At 32.1% G+C, this 18,424-nt stretch overlaps 1 protein-coding gene across 1 annotated transcript in view; it reads right to left on the bottom strand.

Annotated features, from left to right (window-relative positions):
• si:ch73-383l1.1 (receptor tyrosine-protein kinase erbB-4) overlaps positions 1-18,424 on the bottom strand; it is a 319,324-nt gene that overhangs the window by 13,957 nt on the left and 286,943 nt on the right. The window contains exon 21 of the mRNA XM_056462987.1: positions 504-659. Within this exon, the coding sequence (XP_056318962.1) occupies positions 504-659 (156 nt within the window). The remainder of the gene's footprint in view (positions 1-503; positions 660-18,424) is intronic.

Here is an 18,424-nt window from a genome sequence, read left to right on the forward strand (position 1 = left end):
TATACATACATATATAAATATACATATATATATATATAAATATATATAGACTTCCATAGTATTTGTTTGTCCTGCTATGGGTGTCATCAATTACAAATTGCTAACATTGTTCAAAATATCTTATTTTGTGTTCAATAAAAAAAAAGAAACGAAAAAAAAGAAACGTTATATAAAGGTTTTGAACCACTTGAGAGTAAAAAATATTGAGAATTTTTCTATCCCACTATAATTATATTGCTTATAATAGAGGCAGGAACACAATTCAAGTGCATTTTGTTTTCTTAGAGTGCAAGTTAAAGAGTTAAATGTGAGTCCCAATGAGACCCAATGTCAATGTTCACTCAAAAGGACTTTAAATGAAACTTATAAACTTGAAAGCCTAATGCTGCTGATATTTTCCTCCCCATAAATCATCTTTATTTCATGATTTACTTTTACCTTGTAGTGAGTTCTGATGTAGCGAATCCAATTAGTCAAATACAGATCATGTTTCAAACACTGACCTTGCCTTCATCCGCACTGTACTCCTTTTCATTGGTTTCCAGCAGTCGTGCGAGCCCAAAATCAGTGATCTTGATGTGGTTTGGAGATTTAACCAGCACGTTACGAGCCGCAAGATCCCTGTGCACCAGCCGTCTCTCTTCCAGATACATCATACCCTGGCAGAGAACACAACCTGACATTTCAGCCCATTTCGTTCATTTATAAAGCTCTAAAACTTACTAAATTGAACATTTCCTGCAATATGGAGAAATAAAGGTCTCAATCAAATATGTGCAGTGTTACATGGTTAGTGCAAATTGTCACATTGTCATAAGAGGAATTATGTTAACATAAATATGGTAAAGATCTTTGGTACAAATTCTCTTTAAGTTTTCTAATATGAATATATGAATGAGTAAACATGGTGATGGCAACAATAGTGATTGCTTGGCTAATACACATACAGTATATATCAAGGATTCTCAATCTCTGTCCTGGAGGTCCAGTGTCCAGCAGATTTTAGCTCCAACCCCAATCAGACACACCTGTGCTAGCTATAATCAAGCTCTTACTAGGTTTCCTTGAAACATCCTTGCAGGTGTTTTGAGGCAAGTTGGACATCGGCAGGACATTGACAGTTTGAGAACCGCTGGTATATATAAAAATATGTAAAACAGTATGTTTTTTAAGTTTCAAAAACAAATTACCCTTACAAGTCATTTTAAGTTGTTATGTTCAACTTAAAACTTCTTGTATGACTTACAGGTCAAAACTTTGTTAACCTTTTTTAATAAGTGAAATGAATATAAAACAAATGTCATGACTTTGCATTTAGGTATACATATTCTTACACACACAGGGGTCGTAAATGTTGCAATAACCAACCAATATTGGACTAAATTAAAAGTTACAAATAAGCTATATTAATGATCTTTTAATACTGGCTATAGTTATTTATAGTAATTTAACCATGTTTTGATGTATTTTACAATAAAGCCCCCATTTTGGAATTTGTTGATGGTAGCATTTTATTTGTCTATTTTTTAAGCCCTTATATCAGTCTTATATAAGAGCTTAAAATATGTTTAAAATGTACAGGACAGACAAGATGTGACGAGACGAAACAAAAATAAATGAAACGAAACTACATGAAACAAAACAAAATTAATAAAATAAAATACAAAAAAATGTTTTGATGTACGTTACAATAAAGTCCCCAGTTTTGGAATTTGTTGATGGTAGCATTTCATTCATCTATTTTTGTTTACAATTTTTTCTAACATTGCTTTCAGTCTTATATAAGGGCTTAAAATGTGTTTCAAATGTACAGGACAGACAAAACGAAAGAAAAACGATACGATATGAAACAAAACAAAATAAAATAAACAAAACGAAATGAAACGGAATAAACAAAACAAAACAAAAAATAAAATAAAATAAAATAAAATAAAATAAAATGAAATAAAATAAAATAAAATAAAATAAAATAAAATAAAATAAAATAAAATAAAATAAAATAAAATAAAATAAAATAAAATAAAATAAAATGTTTTTATCTATGTTTCAATATAGCCCCAATTTTGGAATTTGTAAATGGTAGCATTTTATTTGTCTATTTTTGTCTACTATTTTGTCTAATATTTCTATAATATAATATTATTATTTAATATATTATATAATATTATAATATTAATCTATAATATATATTCTTATATAAGGGCTTAAAATATGTTTAAAAAGTACAGGACAGATAAAATGAAACGAAATGATATGAAACGAAATGAAATGAAACAAAACAGAATAAAATAAAATGTTTTGATGTATGTTTCAATAAAGCCCCAATTTGATTAAGCCCCAATAAAATAAACTGTTTGTTAATAAACTGTATGTTACAATAAAGCCCCAACTAATGAAACAAAACGAAACAGAATATAAATAAAAAAAAAAATAATAATAAAATAAAATAAAATAAAATAAAATAAAATAAAATAAAATAAAATAAAATAAAATAAAATAAAATAAAATAAAATAAAATAAAATAAAATAAAATAAAATAAAATAATTAGTTCAAGGAGTTGCTAACAAAACATTTGGATATTTTCATGCCTGGAAAATAAATATGTGATTAAAATTTTTAATCTCCTGAAGAAGCAAATAAAGCACAGTGAAGCTTGTAAATGCCCCCACCACATTCTCTCTCATAAAGACCACCACCATACAAATACATCAGGGACTTAAATATAGGTCTGTCAAATTAGACTCCCATCCTAAAGATAGACTGTAAATTAGCAGGACATCTAATCAAAGTTTAATAGCATCCCCTTATTTCTCTTTACCCATGTACACTTCCATTTTCTACAGAAGTTTGTCTATGATTTATGGATATGTTAAAATTCAGTTGAAATGCAACTGCATGTCCTGTGTTTCATGAGAGAAAGAAGTAAAAACAGGGGACAACATCACAGGAAAAGAGCATCCAAGATGATGTTGAAGTGAAGCAGATGCTTGCACACTGTATAAATAGTTATTAAAAATAATTACTACTTAATGTAATATCCAATTTTTAGCACAATTAAACAACGACAAAGGGAATATCCTTCCGAAAATGATTTAATGAAATGGGAAGTGTTGTTATGAAAGAAACATAATTACACATTTTTCCATGAAATTAAATGAGCACTAGAAATAATTAATATCTTTTCTTTTCATTCATGCACACCAATTTAACAATTCAAATGAATAAACAACAGTACTGTTTAAAAATGGATTATTATGATTAATATTCAAAGAATCTACAAAACTACCTCTTAAAACATATTCTAACTGACCTGAACTGTATTTTCTGGAAAGAAAAAAAAAAACATTTACAATTTACAATTTATGTTAATATTCATTCATTCAGTCATTTTCTTTTCGGCTTAGTCCCTTTATTAATCTGGGGTTGCCACAGCGGAATGAACCGCCAACTTATCCAGCATATATTGTATGCAACGGATGCACTTCCAGCCCCAACCCATCACTGGGAAACATTCATACACACTCATTCACACACATACACTACGGTCAATTTTAGCATACCCAATTCACTTGTACCACATGTCTTTGGATTGTGGGGGAAACCGGAGCACCTGGAGGAAATCCATGCCAACACAGTGAAAACATGCAAACTCCAGATCGAAACGCCAACTGACCCAGCTGATGTCAGCCGTATTTTTTGTTTTATTAAATTAATAAATATACAAAAAATTTTAATCATGATGTAAATGAATCATTCCAATCAGAGTTATAGAATAAAATAAATTATTTTTTGAAGTGATTACATTATATTAATTAAAAGAAACGCATTTGCTTCAAATGAAACAAATTTGAAATTTGACATATAATAATAATAATATTATTATTAACAATAATAATAATAAATAATAAAACAATAAATATTAATATTATTATTATTAATAATAATAATAATAATAATAATAATAAATACACAATAAATAATAATAATAATAATAATAATAATAATAATAAGCAAATAAATAAACAATTAATAATAATAATAATAATAATAATAATAATAATAATAATAATAATAAACAAATAAATACACAATAAATAATAATAATAATAATAATAATAATAATAATAATAATAATAATAATAATAATAATAATAATAATAATAATAATAATAATAATAATAAACAAATAAATACACAATAAATAATAATAATAATAATAATAATAATAATAATAATAATAATAATAATAATAATAATAATATTAATAATAATAATAATAATAATAAATACACAATAAATAATAATAATAATAATAATAATAATAATAATAATAAATAATAAAACAATAAATAATAATAATAATAATAATAATAATAATAATAATAATAATAATAATAATAAATAATAAAACAATAAATATTATTAATAATAATAATAATAATAAATACACAATAAATAATAATAATAATAATAATAATAATAATAATAATAATAAATAAAACAATAGATAATAATAATAATAATAATAATAATAATAATAATAATAAAATAATAATAACAACAATAATAATAATAAACAAATAAAAAACAATAAATAATAAAACAATAAATAATAATAATAATAATAATAATAATAATAATAATAATAATAATAATAATAATAAACAGCACATTTAAACCTAGTAAATTCTAATTGTAATATTCAATGTATTAATGTATTTTGCCTAACGTTGTCTTCACATGCGACATCCCGACATCTTTTTTTTATTGATTTCTTATTCCAAAGCATTCTTCTTCTGTATTTCCAGTTAGTTGATCGCCCATTGAAACATTTAACCTAATTCTTATATTTATGAATCTGCTTGACAAATTATTGATTCTTCCCCACAGGCATGGAATTAAACATATTGTTACGCAATCATTTGAGGGCCTTCAGAAATCTATGATCAAGTCAATATTTATTTTCAAGCCCCATATGAGCAAGCTTTTTTTTGGGGGGTGGGGGTGGGCATTTGTGTTCACAATAACCTCAGTATTTATGTTTACAATGCTTACAAAGGATTTCATTCATGCAAAAAAACAGATACTAGCAAAACATACTGGCAATTTCATATGCTGACTGCAAAAGCATGTTCTGTCAATGGAAAAGATGCTCTTTGACATCATCATTTCTGCATGCAAAGCATCTACCAAAACCCCTTTACTAATTCACGCCTCACGCAGCATGTCATTTGCTGATGTTTTTCCATCTCGAAGCAACAGTCTTCGCTATATCTAAACTACTTATACAGCTGTCTGGGAATTTATGTGAACATGCATGAGTCAGACAAGAGGGAAGTCTAAAACACTGGTAAAAACATTACATTTTATCTGTGATATGAAGAGAGACTGAACCATCCATCACACAATGGCACTACACACAGACACTGCAGTGGTATTGCTCAGTAACCACACACACTCTTTCTGTCTGAAATATAGTCACACAGAGCAAAAACACAAAAGAAGAAACACAGAATAGAAGATAGAATAGCTAGAAATCCATGCAGGACATAATAGCTCTCTTTGAAAACCTATTTAGCTGTTACTCAATACAAGCAACATGAATGTCAAGCACATGATAGAGGAGGCGCATTTCATTTGACAGTACATATACATACTGTACTGTGCAGCGGTGGCTCAGCGGTTAGCACTGTCACCTTACAGCAAGATGACCACTGGTTCGAGTCTTGGCTGGGCCAGTCAGCATTTCTGTGTGGAGTTTGCATGTTCTCCCCATGCTGGCTTCAGTTTTCTCCAGGTTTCGCCCACAGTCCAAAGACGTGCGGTATAGGTGAATAGGACAAACAAATTGACTATAGTGTATGAGTGTGAATGTGAGAGTGTATGGGTGTTTCCCAGTACTGGAAGGGAATCTGCTGTGTAAAACATATGCTGGAATAGTTGGCGATTCATTCCGCTGTGGCGACCTCTGAAATAGAGACTAAGCCAAAGGAAAATGAATGGATGAATGCACGAGTACTGTGCAGAAGTTGCAGGCCACTAACCGCCTGCTGCACCTCAAGTTTTTGCCACTCTCTATGCCTGCCTCTGTATGAAAACCAAGACCGTTGAGACAGTGGTTGCCTAGTAACAAAAAGGCACAGTGCATTGCTCATTTCTAAAGTCAACAAAAGTTTTATGTGCGAAGTTGCACAGGTATATTTTAGGCAATGGCCAAAAATATATTGTATAGTTCAAAATGATTGTTTTTCCTTTCATGCCAAAAGCATTGGAATATTAAGAGAAGCTCATCTTCCATGATTAAATTTAGTAAATGTTTTACCGTAACTATATCAAAATGCAATTTTTTGATAGTAATGTACATTGCTACACTGATAAAAAGGTTACCTTAAATGTTCAAGCTGAATCAAATTAACCTTGTGAGTCATTTGAATTTATAATCAGGGCTTAATCTGTGCTGGAACAAGCCGGATCCGGCACCTCTCAAATCTGATCCCACACCTCATTTTACTGATGCCCTCCTCACACGCACCCCCACCCTGCCCCGCTCTTCTCTTCATTTTCGTCTGCGCCCCCCGCTCTTCACTTTCGTCTACGACACCTCTTTCTCCCCTGCTAACATGCCGGATCCATTACCCCGATCTTTTCTGGGACCTCGCAATTTACACTATTACATATAGCACTGCTTATAATATATTAAATTGACTTAAAACACCTTGCGTGACTCATAAAATTAAGTTGGAACATGATTAACTTAGTTTAATAAGTTACAATCAACTAAAAGGACATATGTTGTCATGACTTATTGATCATATAATTTGTTTTTACTCTGCAAGAACTTGATTTGGACAGATTGAGAAAGGAAGATAGATATTTCTTTTATGTTTGTACTATATATTTAACAGTAAAATATTGGCAACCATGGCTGCCGGATTTTACCAGAAATGTAGGATTTTTTTTTTACAATGTATTAATACTTCAAAACATTGGTATATTAACTATTTTACAGTGTAGTATTTTCTGTGAGCTCCTTTGACACTAAACATTCTCTTGAACTTTCTATATGCCACACTTCTCTTAACACTTTCCCTATTTTGTAATAATTTTTTTCTAGGCATAATTTATTAAGATTATTTGTTTTTTTATAGAGAGATGATTTAAATTATTCTACAAAAGATTAAAAACATGCATATTTTTGTCTAAACGTTTTATTTAATTTAAATGCAATAAAAAATGGTCAGCATTTAATACAAATATTTTAATACTCCCAGTGACAGACGAGTCTCAGTATTGATCCCATAGGCCAGCCTGAACACCCACCGATGATCTGCTCACACCTGCAGCTTCTCCACAATGGAAGAGCATTCTCCAGCCTCCGGCGCCTTGACTGCAGCTCTGCACAAGATGCTTGGCCAGAGGAGAAATAGTCATGGCCAACTGAGCCTGGTTTCTCTCGAGGCTTTCGTCAATTGGTGAAGTTTTGTTCCTCACCACTATCGCCACTGGCTTGCTTGGTTTGGGACTGGAGGAGCTGCGCATCGATGGATTTGCTCTTCAGTGTTTGGACTTTCAGCAGTGAAAATTAAGTGATGTTTATTTATCAAGTAATTTTGAGAGGTTCACATGCGTATGATTGCTTGCGGCTTGTCCTGCGTTATCCAATTTATGATTCACCAATCAGACGATTCCTAAGCCACTATAAATACCCTAAGTTCCATATAACAGCCATCTTCTTTTTGAAGAATCTCCCCTTCCACCCCTACTCCTCCTCCTTTCTTAGATGGGTGGCATGGTGGCCCAGTGGTTAGCACTGTTGCCTCACAGCAAGAATGTCACTAGGTCTAGTCCTTACCAACCCAGTCGATGTTTCTGTGCAGAGTTTACATGTTCTCCCTGTGCTCAGGTGGCTTTCCCCTGGGTTACTCTCAGATGTTTTGCATTTATATTTCACATTAGGTTATTATTTGTGCATAAACATATCTAGATATAATAATTAACATACCGTTTATTTGAAAGAAACAATTTTTTGTCTTTACTGCAAACAATGTGGAGGGGGGCCATACAATATTTTCTGGGGGAAAAGGGGGTCTCAGGCAAAAAAAGGTTGGGAACCATATGTTACTGTCTGCAGTTCACTTAACAACCAACAGCAATGCCAATAACAAGAGTTTCAAAATTCTACATAATCCCTCTTTAAATGTAAATACAGTATTCAAAACATACTTTAACTGTCTCACTTTCCCCTATTTAACATCCCGAGCACCCTTACATAACTTAAAACTGTTGATTAAGTACTTCTGCATAGAAAAAAAACTGTGAGTCAGATCTTTAGCGAGGCAAAACCTGCTATTGTCAGCAAAAGTCATCCAAACATATCCAAACACAAGCATCCAACCCTCTAATCTCGAATCTTCCAATTTGATTCTTCATTCTGAGATCAAGAAAGCTGGATCTACTGGAACTTAGCATTCAAAGGATGAGCTTTCCCGCTGCCGGCCCTTTAATGTTCCCATCCATACAGAAGCTCTCTATCCCAGCAAAGAGAAGGGCTAGGCTGTGAGAAGCAGCCCCTTTGTGTGTTGGCTTTGACTGAAGTCAGATTAAAGCAAGAGCAAACCCCGTCGAAAAGCTACTGGCGTTTAGTATTACAGACTTCTTGCGAAGCAAGGAGCAGGTCCAAGCGTTGGCGTGACATGCATGTAAGCAGGCCAGTGTCCCTAACCTCTATGCTCTTGTTTTTACATCTGCGTTACTAGAGGTTAAAGTTTCTCCCAACAAAAGGAGTAGAGGCTCCCGATGTGCCCTATTACAACGGTTTCTAACCCCTGGCTTGGGAAATAACAAATATTAGACGTGCATGACCACTAGGGCTTAATTAAAAAGCGGAGCGAGAAAGCTGCATCTAGAAAGATGATGGCGGAGGAGTGTTTGAATGAAGTAAAACATCAGATAACACATGTTGAAGGATGCATGGCGGGTCAGAGGGCAAGGCTGCTGTGGCGCAGTTATGAAGGTAATGAGACTGAACTTAGATATTCGGTCACAATGGCAGTTCAGAATAACAGATTTGTATTGTGGATGCATTATGATATGGTACAAAAGTCACTGCTGAGAAAAAAAAATGAGAATGCATTTACATTTACGAACATAAATAAAACTACCGTGTGTCTTTTATTCATTTTCATTTGGATTAAATGAAAAAACATGGTTTCTGGTTTTAACCTATTTTATTCAATTTGCCTTAAAGCAAAAAAAAAAAAAAAAATAAAAAATAACCACCTTTTATAAAATTTATAGCATTAGTTTTTCACAAAGTAGTATTTTTACTTAAAACAATTCATGTTAAAACAATTCATGCTGCTCTTATAGTTGTGTAAATTGCTTCCTTGTCCTCATTTGTAAGTCGCTTTGGATAAAAGCGTCTGCTAAATGACTAAATGTAAATGTAATGTCATGTGACCAGGTGAAAATGGCTACTGCTTATGTGCTTTCAGTTTCGATGTATTTCTAATGCAAGTTTGATTACCATCTTGCATGCCATTTATAGCCATACTGAAAGCACCAAAAGATAGTTTACTTCATTATTGGAAATAATTGTAAGAATGGCTACATCTATCCATAATATCAGACCTTGAGAACGGAGCACCCGGAGGAAACCAACACTGAAAAAAGTGTTGCATGCAAAACTGTTGCAAACAATTTATTTGTGTTGAATTTAAACAAACTAATTAAATTGAGCAATGTTCAACTTAATTTTTTTGTTTAAATTCAGCCCAAATAAATTGTTTACAACCACTTAACGTAAAAAAAATTAGTAAATCCAAGGAATCATCTTTGAATAATTTTTTTCAGTGCATGCGAACGCAGGGAGAACATGCAAACTCCACACAGAAATGACAACTGACCCAGCCAAGGATCGAACAAGTGACCTTCTTGCTGTGAGGTGACAGCACTACCTACTGCGCCAAAAAAGCAAAAAAGTATTTTATATTTTATATAAAAAAAGATTTTTTTTCCTTGGGGAAAGTAAATATTTTGATTTATATGAAATTATTTTTTTCAGTTTCAACCAAGTCAAAACTGTAATTTGAGAAAGTTTTAGCTGAAATAAATTGCAGTATTTTTTTTTTTTTTAGTTTGGTTCAAAGCAAAATTAATCTATTTGATCTAAGGGTAAAAAAAGCTAATTCTATTTATTAAAATAATTAGTATTTTTATAGTAAACAATATTTTTACTATGCGTGAATGTTTTTTTTTTCTTAAAAAAATATTTTTGATTTAGATGAAATTAAATTGTAAATTTTAAACCAAAGTTAAATTATTCTTTAAGAAAAATAAATTTGTTGAAACAAATTACAGTAATGTTTTTAATGTTGGTTTAAAGTATATATATATATATTTTTGAGTGCATTACACACTCTCTGAAATGAAGGTACAAAGCCTGTCACTGGGGTGGTACCTTTTTAAAGGGTACAATTCGGTACCCTAAAAGTGCAATTTTGTACCTTTAGGATACACATTTCTTTCTTGATAGTACTATGAAGAACATGTTGTACTTTTTAGGTATTATGCTGTACCAATAAAGTACATATGAGCCCCTTTAAGGTACAAAAGTGTGCCTTTTGAAAAGGTACCACCCCAGTGACAGGTTTTGTACCTTTATTTCTGAGAGTGCAGAAAGTGATATTTAGATAAATGTGTAATAATATGAATATTATTCAACAGCTCATTTAAACAGCTGCTTAATGTTTTGCTCTGATTATGGGATCAGATATGATAAGCAATACAATACTAAAAAGAGTGTTGCAGTTATAGCAGTTATACAGAACAGCATTTTTCCTGATTTTTATTTGTCAGGGCAAGTTTCAAATTTATAGAAATCTTAAATACAGTGCTCAGCATATTTGAGTACACCACTCAAAAATCTCTCATTAAATTTGTATTTTCTATAGGAAGCTTTACAATATTATATGTGTGCATATACATTAGATTAGTCAGTACTGAAGTTAAATCTGGAGCTAATCTAACATAATAAGTTATGATAATGGTCCAAAATAAGTATACCTAAATTTATATGTAAGAGAAAAATATTACATACAAAAATTAAAAAGAGCAAAACTTAAGAGAAACTAAAAATGTTTAAAGTTTTGTTGAAATTTTGTTGCTTGCAATTTTTCCCCTAATATTTCGCATGACTTTAATTGTATTATGTTTTTATTTCTAAAGATGTTCAGTGACTGAAATATTATTTTAATAAATATATCTGTTTAATAATCTGTTTTGTTTAAATGCACCAAAATATATGACCTATGGTCACTGAGAAATGGGTAAAAATATTCATCTTCAACATGGGGTGTACTCAATTATGCTGAGCACTGTATCTAGAGCACATAATTAATGATGAAATGAGTGATGATGATATGTCCAGGGAACAACATTCTGCAAGGGAAGAGTAATAGTAATATTTATTGTATTTTTTTGTATTTAAATAAATGCAGCTTTGCTGAATGGAACACAGATCTTTCAAAAACAATAACAATACTCAATACTGAACTTATTTTAAAATGTATTTTAAACAGCTACTTGCCACCAAAGTAAACAATTAGAAACAAAACAATGATCTGAGCTGTAATAATTCATTAACTCTTTATATAAACCTACAGCTTTCAGATGGAAAAAAACATCTGAATGCAGCCTACACTAACCTAAATATTATTCAGTTAAAATACAGCATCAAACAGTCAAAAACAGTGGCATGACAGATAAGCATTTAAACATTTATATGAATATATCAATGTCAAGATGATCTTAGTACCCATTAATATCAGTGGTTACTTTAAAAATAACATACCATTGAATGTTGTGATTGACCAATCGGAATCAAGTATTCCAGAGAGCAGTGTAATAATTAGCAATGAAAAAAACGTTGGATGTAGATTATGCTGCTTGTTACATGCCTACCTCCCACATAAGTAAATAACTGTGATCCAAAAACAGATTTGAGAAATATTTTATCAACACATAGTAATGGGAACAAGAAATATGCAATTTTAAGATGTTTTAAAATTGTACCTCTTTGTTATAATCAATTACAATATACAAAACAATCATCCTGGCAATAATACATACAGCTGAAGTCAGAATTATTAGCCCCCCTGTTTATTTTTTTCCGCAATTTCTGTTTAGCGGACAGAAGATTTTTTTTCAACACATTTCTAAACATAATAGTTTTAATAACTCATTTCTAATAGCTGATGTATTTTATCTTTGTCATGATGGCAGTAAATAACATTTTACTAGATATTTTTAAAGACACTTCTATACAGCTTAAAATGACATTTAAAGGCTTAACTAGGTTGATTTGGGTAACTAGGCAGGTTAGGGTAATTAGGCAAGTTATTGTATAACGATGGTTTCTTCTGTAGACTATCGAAAAAAATATATAGCTTAAAGGGGCTAATAATTTTGACCTTAAAATGGTTTTGAAAAAAATAAAAACTGCATTTATTCTAGCCTAGATAAAACAAATAAGACTTTCTCCAGAAGAAAAAAATATTATCAGACATACTGTGAAAATTTCCTGGCTCTGTTAAACATAATTTGGGAAATATTTAAAAAAGAAAAAAAATTAAAGGGGCGATAATAATTCTGACTTCAACTGTATATATAATATATAATAATTCAATCAAATTAACTAATGAAGTAACTAATATTAACAAATGAGACCTTATAATGTGTTATCCAATAAATAGTATGCCAGAATTATCCCTTGTATTGTTTAACACAGGTCATTGTCTCCAGGTTAATTAATTCTGCGTTGTCACTAATGGCATTTCCTTCTGACAGCAACTGAGGAACAAAATAACATGCACTAACCTAGTATAACACAGTAGGGCAACTTTTTAGGTTCTGATTAATTCCTAGATTAAAGGGCATTTTAAAAAGTTTAGCTTCCATCTGATCTACTGAATCACCTGCATTGGAAAAAAGATTGATATTCACAGACACACTTTGGCTCTACACTGCATATCTACACGTACAACAATGTTGTCAGTTTCCTTGATGTGTTACGGAGGAGGATAACAGGACTACACACTGTCTGAAAAGCTGTAGTGCGTGGGCAGCACAGGAGGTTCATCAGACAACATGGTATAATTTGTGATAAATACACAGGAGCAGCTCTCCATCACACACCGGCGGAACAAAGACAATGATGACTAACTGTGTCACGATGCATGAAAAACATGATCTGTCTTTTATTCAAAGGCTCAAAAATGCTGGAAGTTTGCAGATTGCTGGCCAAAGCAGATGCGTAAACATCATTTGTTATTTATGGAAACTCAAGATTGAGCCTGCTGCTTGTGTTGTACATGATCAATCTACTTTCCAAGTATCGATCATAAAAGTCCTTATAACCTTCATTCCTACATTCTGCATTTCTTTTTCACACTCTTTAATTTCAGTAGTGCTTTATTGCCATGATAATGTTTAAATACTGTCATAATCACCAGCTTTCTAGCCTGTGCAGATAGCTGGAGAACTACACATCTGCCAATTTAATGAATTACAACTCCCATCACACACCTGACACACACCAGTTCCTGATTGCCCCTGATTACACACACACACAGCAGGAAGCTCATGATGGACTAATCAGGTGGACCATAAAAAAAGCACACACACTCGCACACAACATTGCTGAGTCTTGTTAGCTGAGCAATTCTAAGCATTTCCCGGCCTTGTCTAGCCTTTGTTTGTTTCATCATTTATTTGTTTTGCTGTCCCGACCATTCGCCTGTGACTTCGACTACACTTTGGATTACCTACATGCTCCTGTTTGTTCCTGTTTTGACCATTGCATGCCAGACAATTCTTAATAAACAGCATTTGGATCCTCATCTCTGTTGTACCCCGACTCATTACACACAATACTGCCAGAGCATTACACACGAAACAAATAATGACACTACGCCGGAGGTTTTGAGCACCAAAAACTGAGCTTTTGGAAAACGCTAAAGGGGGCATTTTCATTTTAAAACACTTCTGCTTTATGTGTGTGTGGATGGGGGAAAACTGAGACACTTGAAAATGGAAGCGTGGCTGCAGACGTTGCCTATTTGATTGGGGCTTTTCCCTCAATATTAAGTAACCTACACACAGTTCAGTCTTGCATCCTTTCCTTGTAAGTTCAGACTTCGCAAGTTTGATATGGAAAACAAACTCCCGAGGACACGTCGGGTACATTTTCAAAGGGAACAGTGTTCTTTATAACCTCATTCACTTCACCCTGGCTACATTGTTTCATGTTCTTAACAATAAAATGAAAACATGATACAAAGAACTGCCTATTTTCATTTTGATATTAACTTAACAGACACCAAAAATGTTGAGGCGTCGTGTAGCTACATAATTATATGAGCGTCATCTTCATTGTATGCATATTTATTTTATTAACTGCCTCCTTTCATTTTCATTGAAAATACGAAACATACCATCTCTTTTCCTGAATATCAGTTTTAATAATCATTAATGGCCATTATAAAAGTATAACGTACAATACGTTTACATAATATAGGAAAAAAAGGCAAAAAATCAGTCAAATGTACAGAGTCTGTGTACGTGGTTACATTAATTAATAAATTAACTTATCTTTGCATTCAGCCAAAACATATTACCTGAGAACAAGTAATAGATCCAAAAGACCAACGTCGGATAGAGACAACAAGATGAATTAAATATCACGTTTAACAAATATAGTGAGATTAGATCCAGTGGTAGATCTTTGATGAGCAGTCTGACGTGCACAGTTCTCATCGCTTAAGTACATAGTGTGTGGTCACGTGATGTGGATTTTCAGCAGTATAGTGTGGACGAAGAGTTGTTCAGAAATGCTGGGTGATGCACCAGTGTGGATCGTTTCCATTCTAAAATGCTTTTAGTGTGAATGGGGTCTAAGTACAGGATGAAGCTACAGAAGAGTCTAGTTTATTAAATGATTATTAAATGATTATTAATTTTTTAATATTTGAGCAAAATGCTAGTGGTCAAATCTGATTTTATGATCTATGCTAAGCTAAAAACTACTAATAATCTTCAAGCTGCTATTCAACAATTTCTCTTACCATGGTGGTGGAGGAATTTAGTCATCTTTTTGCTCCCCATAAAATTCTGCACCATGCATGTTTATTACAGATGAATGTTCTAATATTTGTCAGATATTGATATTCTATTGATCGTTTAAGATCCATGCCCATATGGTACAAAATCAACATCTCTCATCAGAGGGGCAACAACAAAAAAAAAAAGTACTTGCTATTGGATTCTTTTCTCCGCATGGTTTCTATACAGATTTTGTAATATTTATCAAAGTGATACTTAAGATTCATCCCCATACAGGATAGGATCAACAACTTTTGAGCCATAACAACAACATCTCTCTCCATAGAGATAGAGGAACATATTCAGTGGGATACACTTACAGTATGTTTTCATTTATTTGTGTATTTCGTTTCTATGATGAAAACCTCAGAAGGGACTTCAAATGTTCTTGTAAATTTAATGTATTTTCCCAAATTAAATGACAGTGTGTGCTAATATAATATTTCTGATTCTGATTCGAGATCGAATATGACAAGTCTTGCTCAAAATCACATCAGAGAAAATCATGAAAATGGACCTCAACGCTGATCTGTTATGAAAGACTGAAAGAGAGATGTTCGCATGAAACTATTTATAGCTGGCTAAAGCTCACTTGACTAATTCCCGGGCAATCCTATGAGACTGAAATCAGATGACTGAATGGAAAAACACATCCGCATAAAAATATTAGTATTATTTCAGCGCTGGAATCAAGATTTCTCCTTTTGCCCACATCTTCAAAAGCAAACATTACTAAATCATTCATGAGCACAGAGTCCCATCAGCGGCAGGCGGCTTGAATTAGCCCAGTTCACTCTAATCTGAGATAAGGACACCTCAGCTCTTTTCACAGTCCACCATCTTGAAATGAATGATCCAATCAGACTTTCAATCCTCTAAATCCAAACTCCATACATCTATTAGTGCAGCGGATACCTTGCAGTAATTGGAGGGTTTCTGAGGCTCTCTGCGTTTTCCAGAGTGATCAGGAGACTCAATGAAAGCACTTATTCAGCTTGATTTTAGCGATTGTTTGAGAGGTAATGGAGAAAAGTTGAATGCCTGTATTTAAGAGTGCGTGCATTAAATTGACATTTAATTTAAAAGACAAAATTAAGCTTCTTAAACAATACATAAAAATTGAGTGAGGCTAGAAAAATCCCAAAAGAAAAAATAAGGTTATGATTGGTAATGAACCACAGGTTATTGAGTTTGCTCAGCTAGAAAACAATATAAAATTTGACACTCACACTCAACACTAAATATATGGATTTGGGCCTGCACAATATATAGTTTCAGTATTGATATCGCAATGTATGTATCTGCAATAGTCACATCGCAAAGATACGCAATGTTAAGTTCAATTAAATTCATGTTTATTTTTATAGTGCTTTTACAATGTAGATTGTATCAAATCAGCTTAACATAGAAGTTCTAGTAAATTGAAACTCTGTCAGACCAGTTTTCAGAGTTGAAGTCCAGTTTAGTTCAGTTCAGTGTGATTTAATTTTGAAGTCCAAACAAATGCAAATGCAACGATGTGCAGCTCCACAAGTACTAAACCAAGCAAGTCATTGATGAGGAACAAACTTCACCAATTGACAAAAGTGAAGGAAAAAAACTTGAGAGAAACCAGGCTCAGTTGGGAGAGCTGCAGTCTGGATTATAGTTGACCAGGAGCAACACAATTGTATTTAATCACTGTGTTTATACAATTTAGACAAAAAAAAAGTTTTACTTAGAAATTTTGTCTTTGTTTCTAAGCCAAATATTTACATTTTAAAGCAAAAACAAGCTTATTTAACTTACTCCACTGGCAGATTTTTCATTTTACCTTACTTCATCTGAATTTTTTTTACTTGATCTAAGATTTTTTTATTGAGATATTTAGTGTAAGTAAGAAAAGCATTTTTTTGCATTGTGATTTTTCAATTTCTGTACCTGAATACTGTCAGACTCCGTCAAATCGGGCTACTCAACTATCTTGTGAAACTGTATTTACATTGCTATATTTATCGTAGAAAATTAAAATATTGCAATATCAGATTTTTCCAATATCGTGCAGCCCTATTTTGATTAATAATTCAAATAGATTTTTAATTTTCAACCAAGTCAAAACTATCATTTGAGGGTCATTTTTAAATTTAACTGTAAAAAATTACAGTCATTTTTTTGTTTTGTCCAAAGCAAGATTATACTTTGATCTAAGGTTAAAAAAGGATAGTTTTCTATTTTGTACTAAATGAAAAAAATTATTTAGTGTCTCTATATTAAACAATATGTTTAATTTGTGTGAATGTAATTTTTCTTGACCTCAAAAAGTGCTTTTGATTTAGATTAAATATAAATTTATAGTTTAAACCAAAGTTAAATTATACTTTGAGTACACTAAAAAAAAAAAAAAAATTGCTGCAACAAATGACTGTCATTTTGGTTGGTAAAAAAAGTGTAATTTTTTTCAGTGTGATAATTTCAAATAGTAATTTCATAATCTAAAAACTTTATTACCACTGTAAAGAACCAAGTATGGTACAAAAAAAGTTCCAGGAACTTTAAAGGTTATGAAAACTTGATATTTCTTAAAGGTGCTCTATAAAGAAAATCTGGATATACCAAGGCAAATTAGAATAGTAAGAGATCAGTATATGGAAATGGACATACCGAGAACCTCAGACACCATTGTTTACTCATTATCGTGTAAATTTCATGAGTGTAAAACCCTGGTAGAAAACACGCCAATCAGAGGACAAAACAAACTGTGACAAGACTCACAGGCCATGCCCTCCGCATTTGCATTTACAACTACTTTAGGTCTTTCATCCGGACCTGACGTCATAAAGAGAACACAGACGCATATGTAGTTATGAGATCATTAATATGCACACCTCATGCTGTGTTTGATAATAAACCACATTTTCTAGTGAGAAAACAATGATATTTCCCCTTCATCAGTTATTATAAGCTTATACTTAACTTACTAAATATGTGGGAATTTTATTTTGAAAACGCAACTGCACGACGACTGCTCGAGACATGTGCTTCAGGATGCAAAATGCAAGATTTACAAGTTATACATTTATTTAGCTCGACTCCGAAGAGGCATAAGGTATGTTTTATTTATTCTTTTCCTGGCAGTGTTTTCTTTGAGATTATAGCTTAAAATACAACACGATACATCTCTATCGCTCTCTTTCGTCAAGTTTCATTATAATTTAGCCTTTATCCACATCTCGTGAGCAAAATAGGTCAACAATGTTCTGATAAGGTTTATATTTATCCGTGTTC

Source organism: Danio aesculapii, chromosome 1 (assembly GCF_903798145.1).
Source record: "Danio aesculapii chromosome 1, fDanAes4.1, whole genome shotgun sequence".
Lineage (NCBI taxonomy): Eukaryota > Metazoa > Chordata > Actinopteri > Cypriniformes > Danionidae > Danio > Danio aesculapii.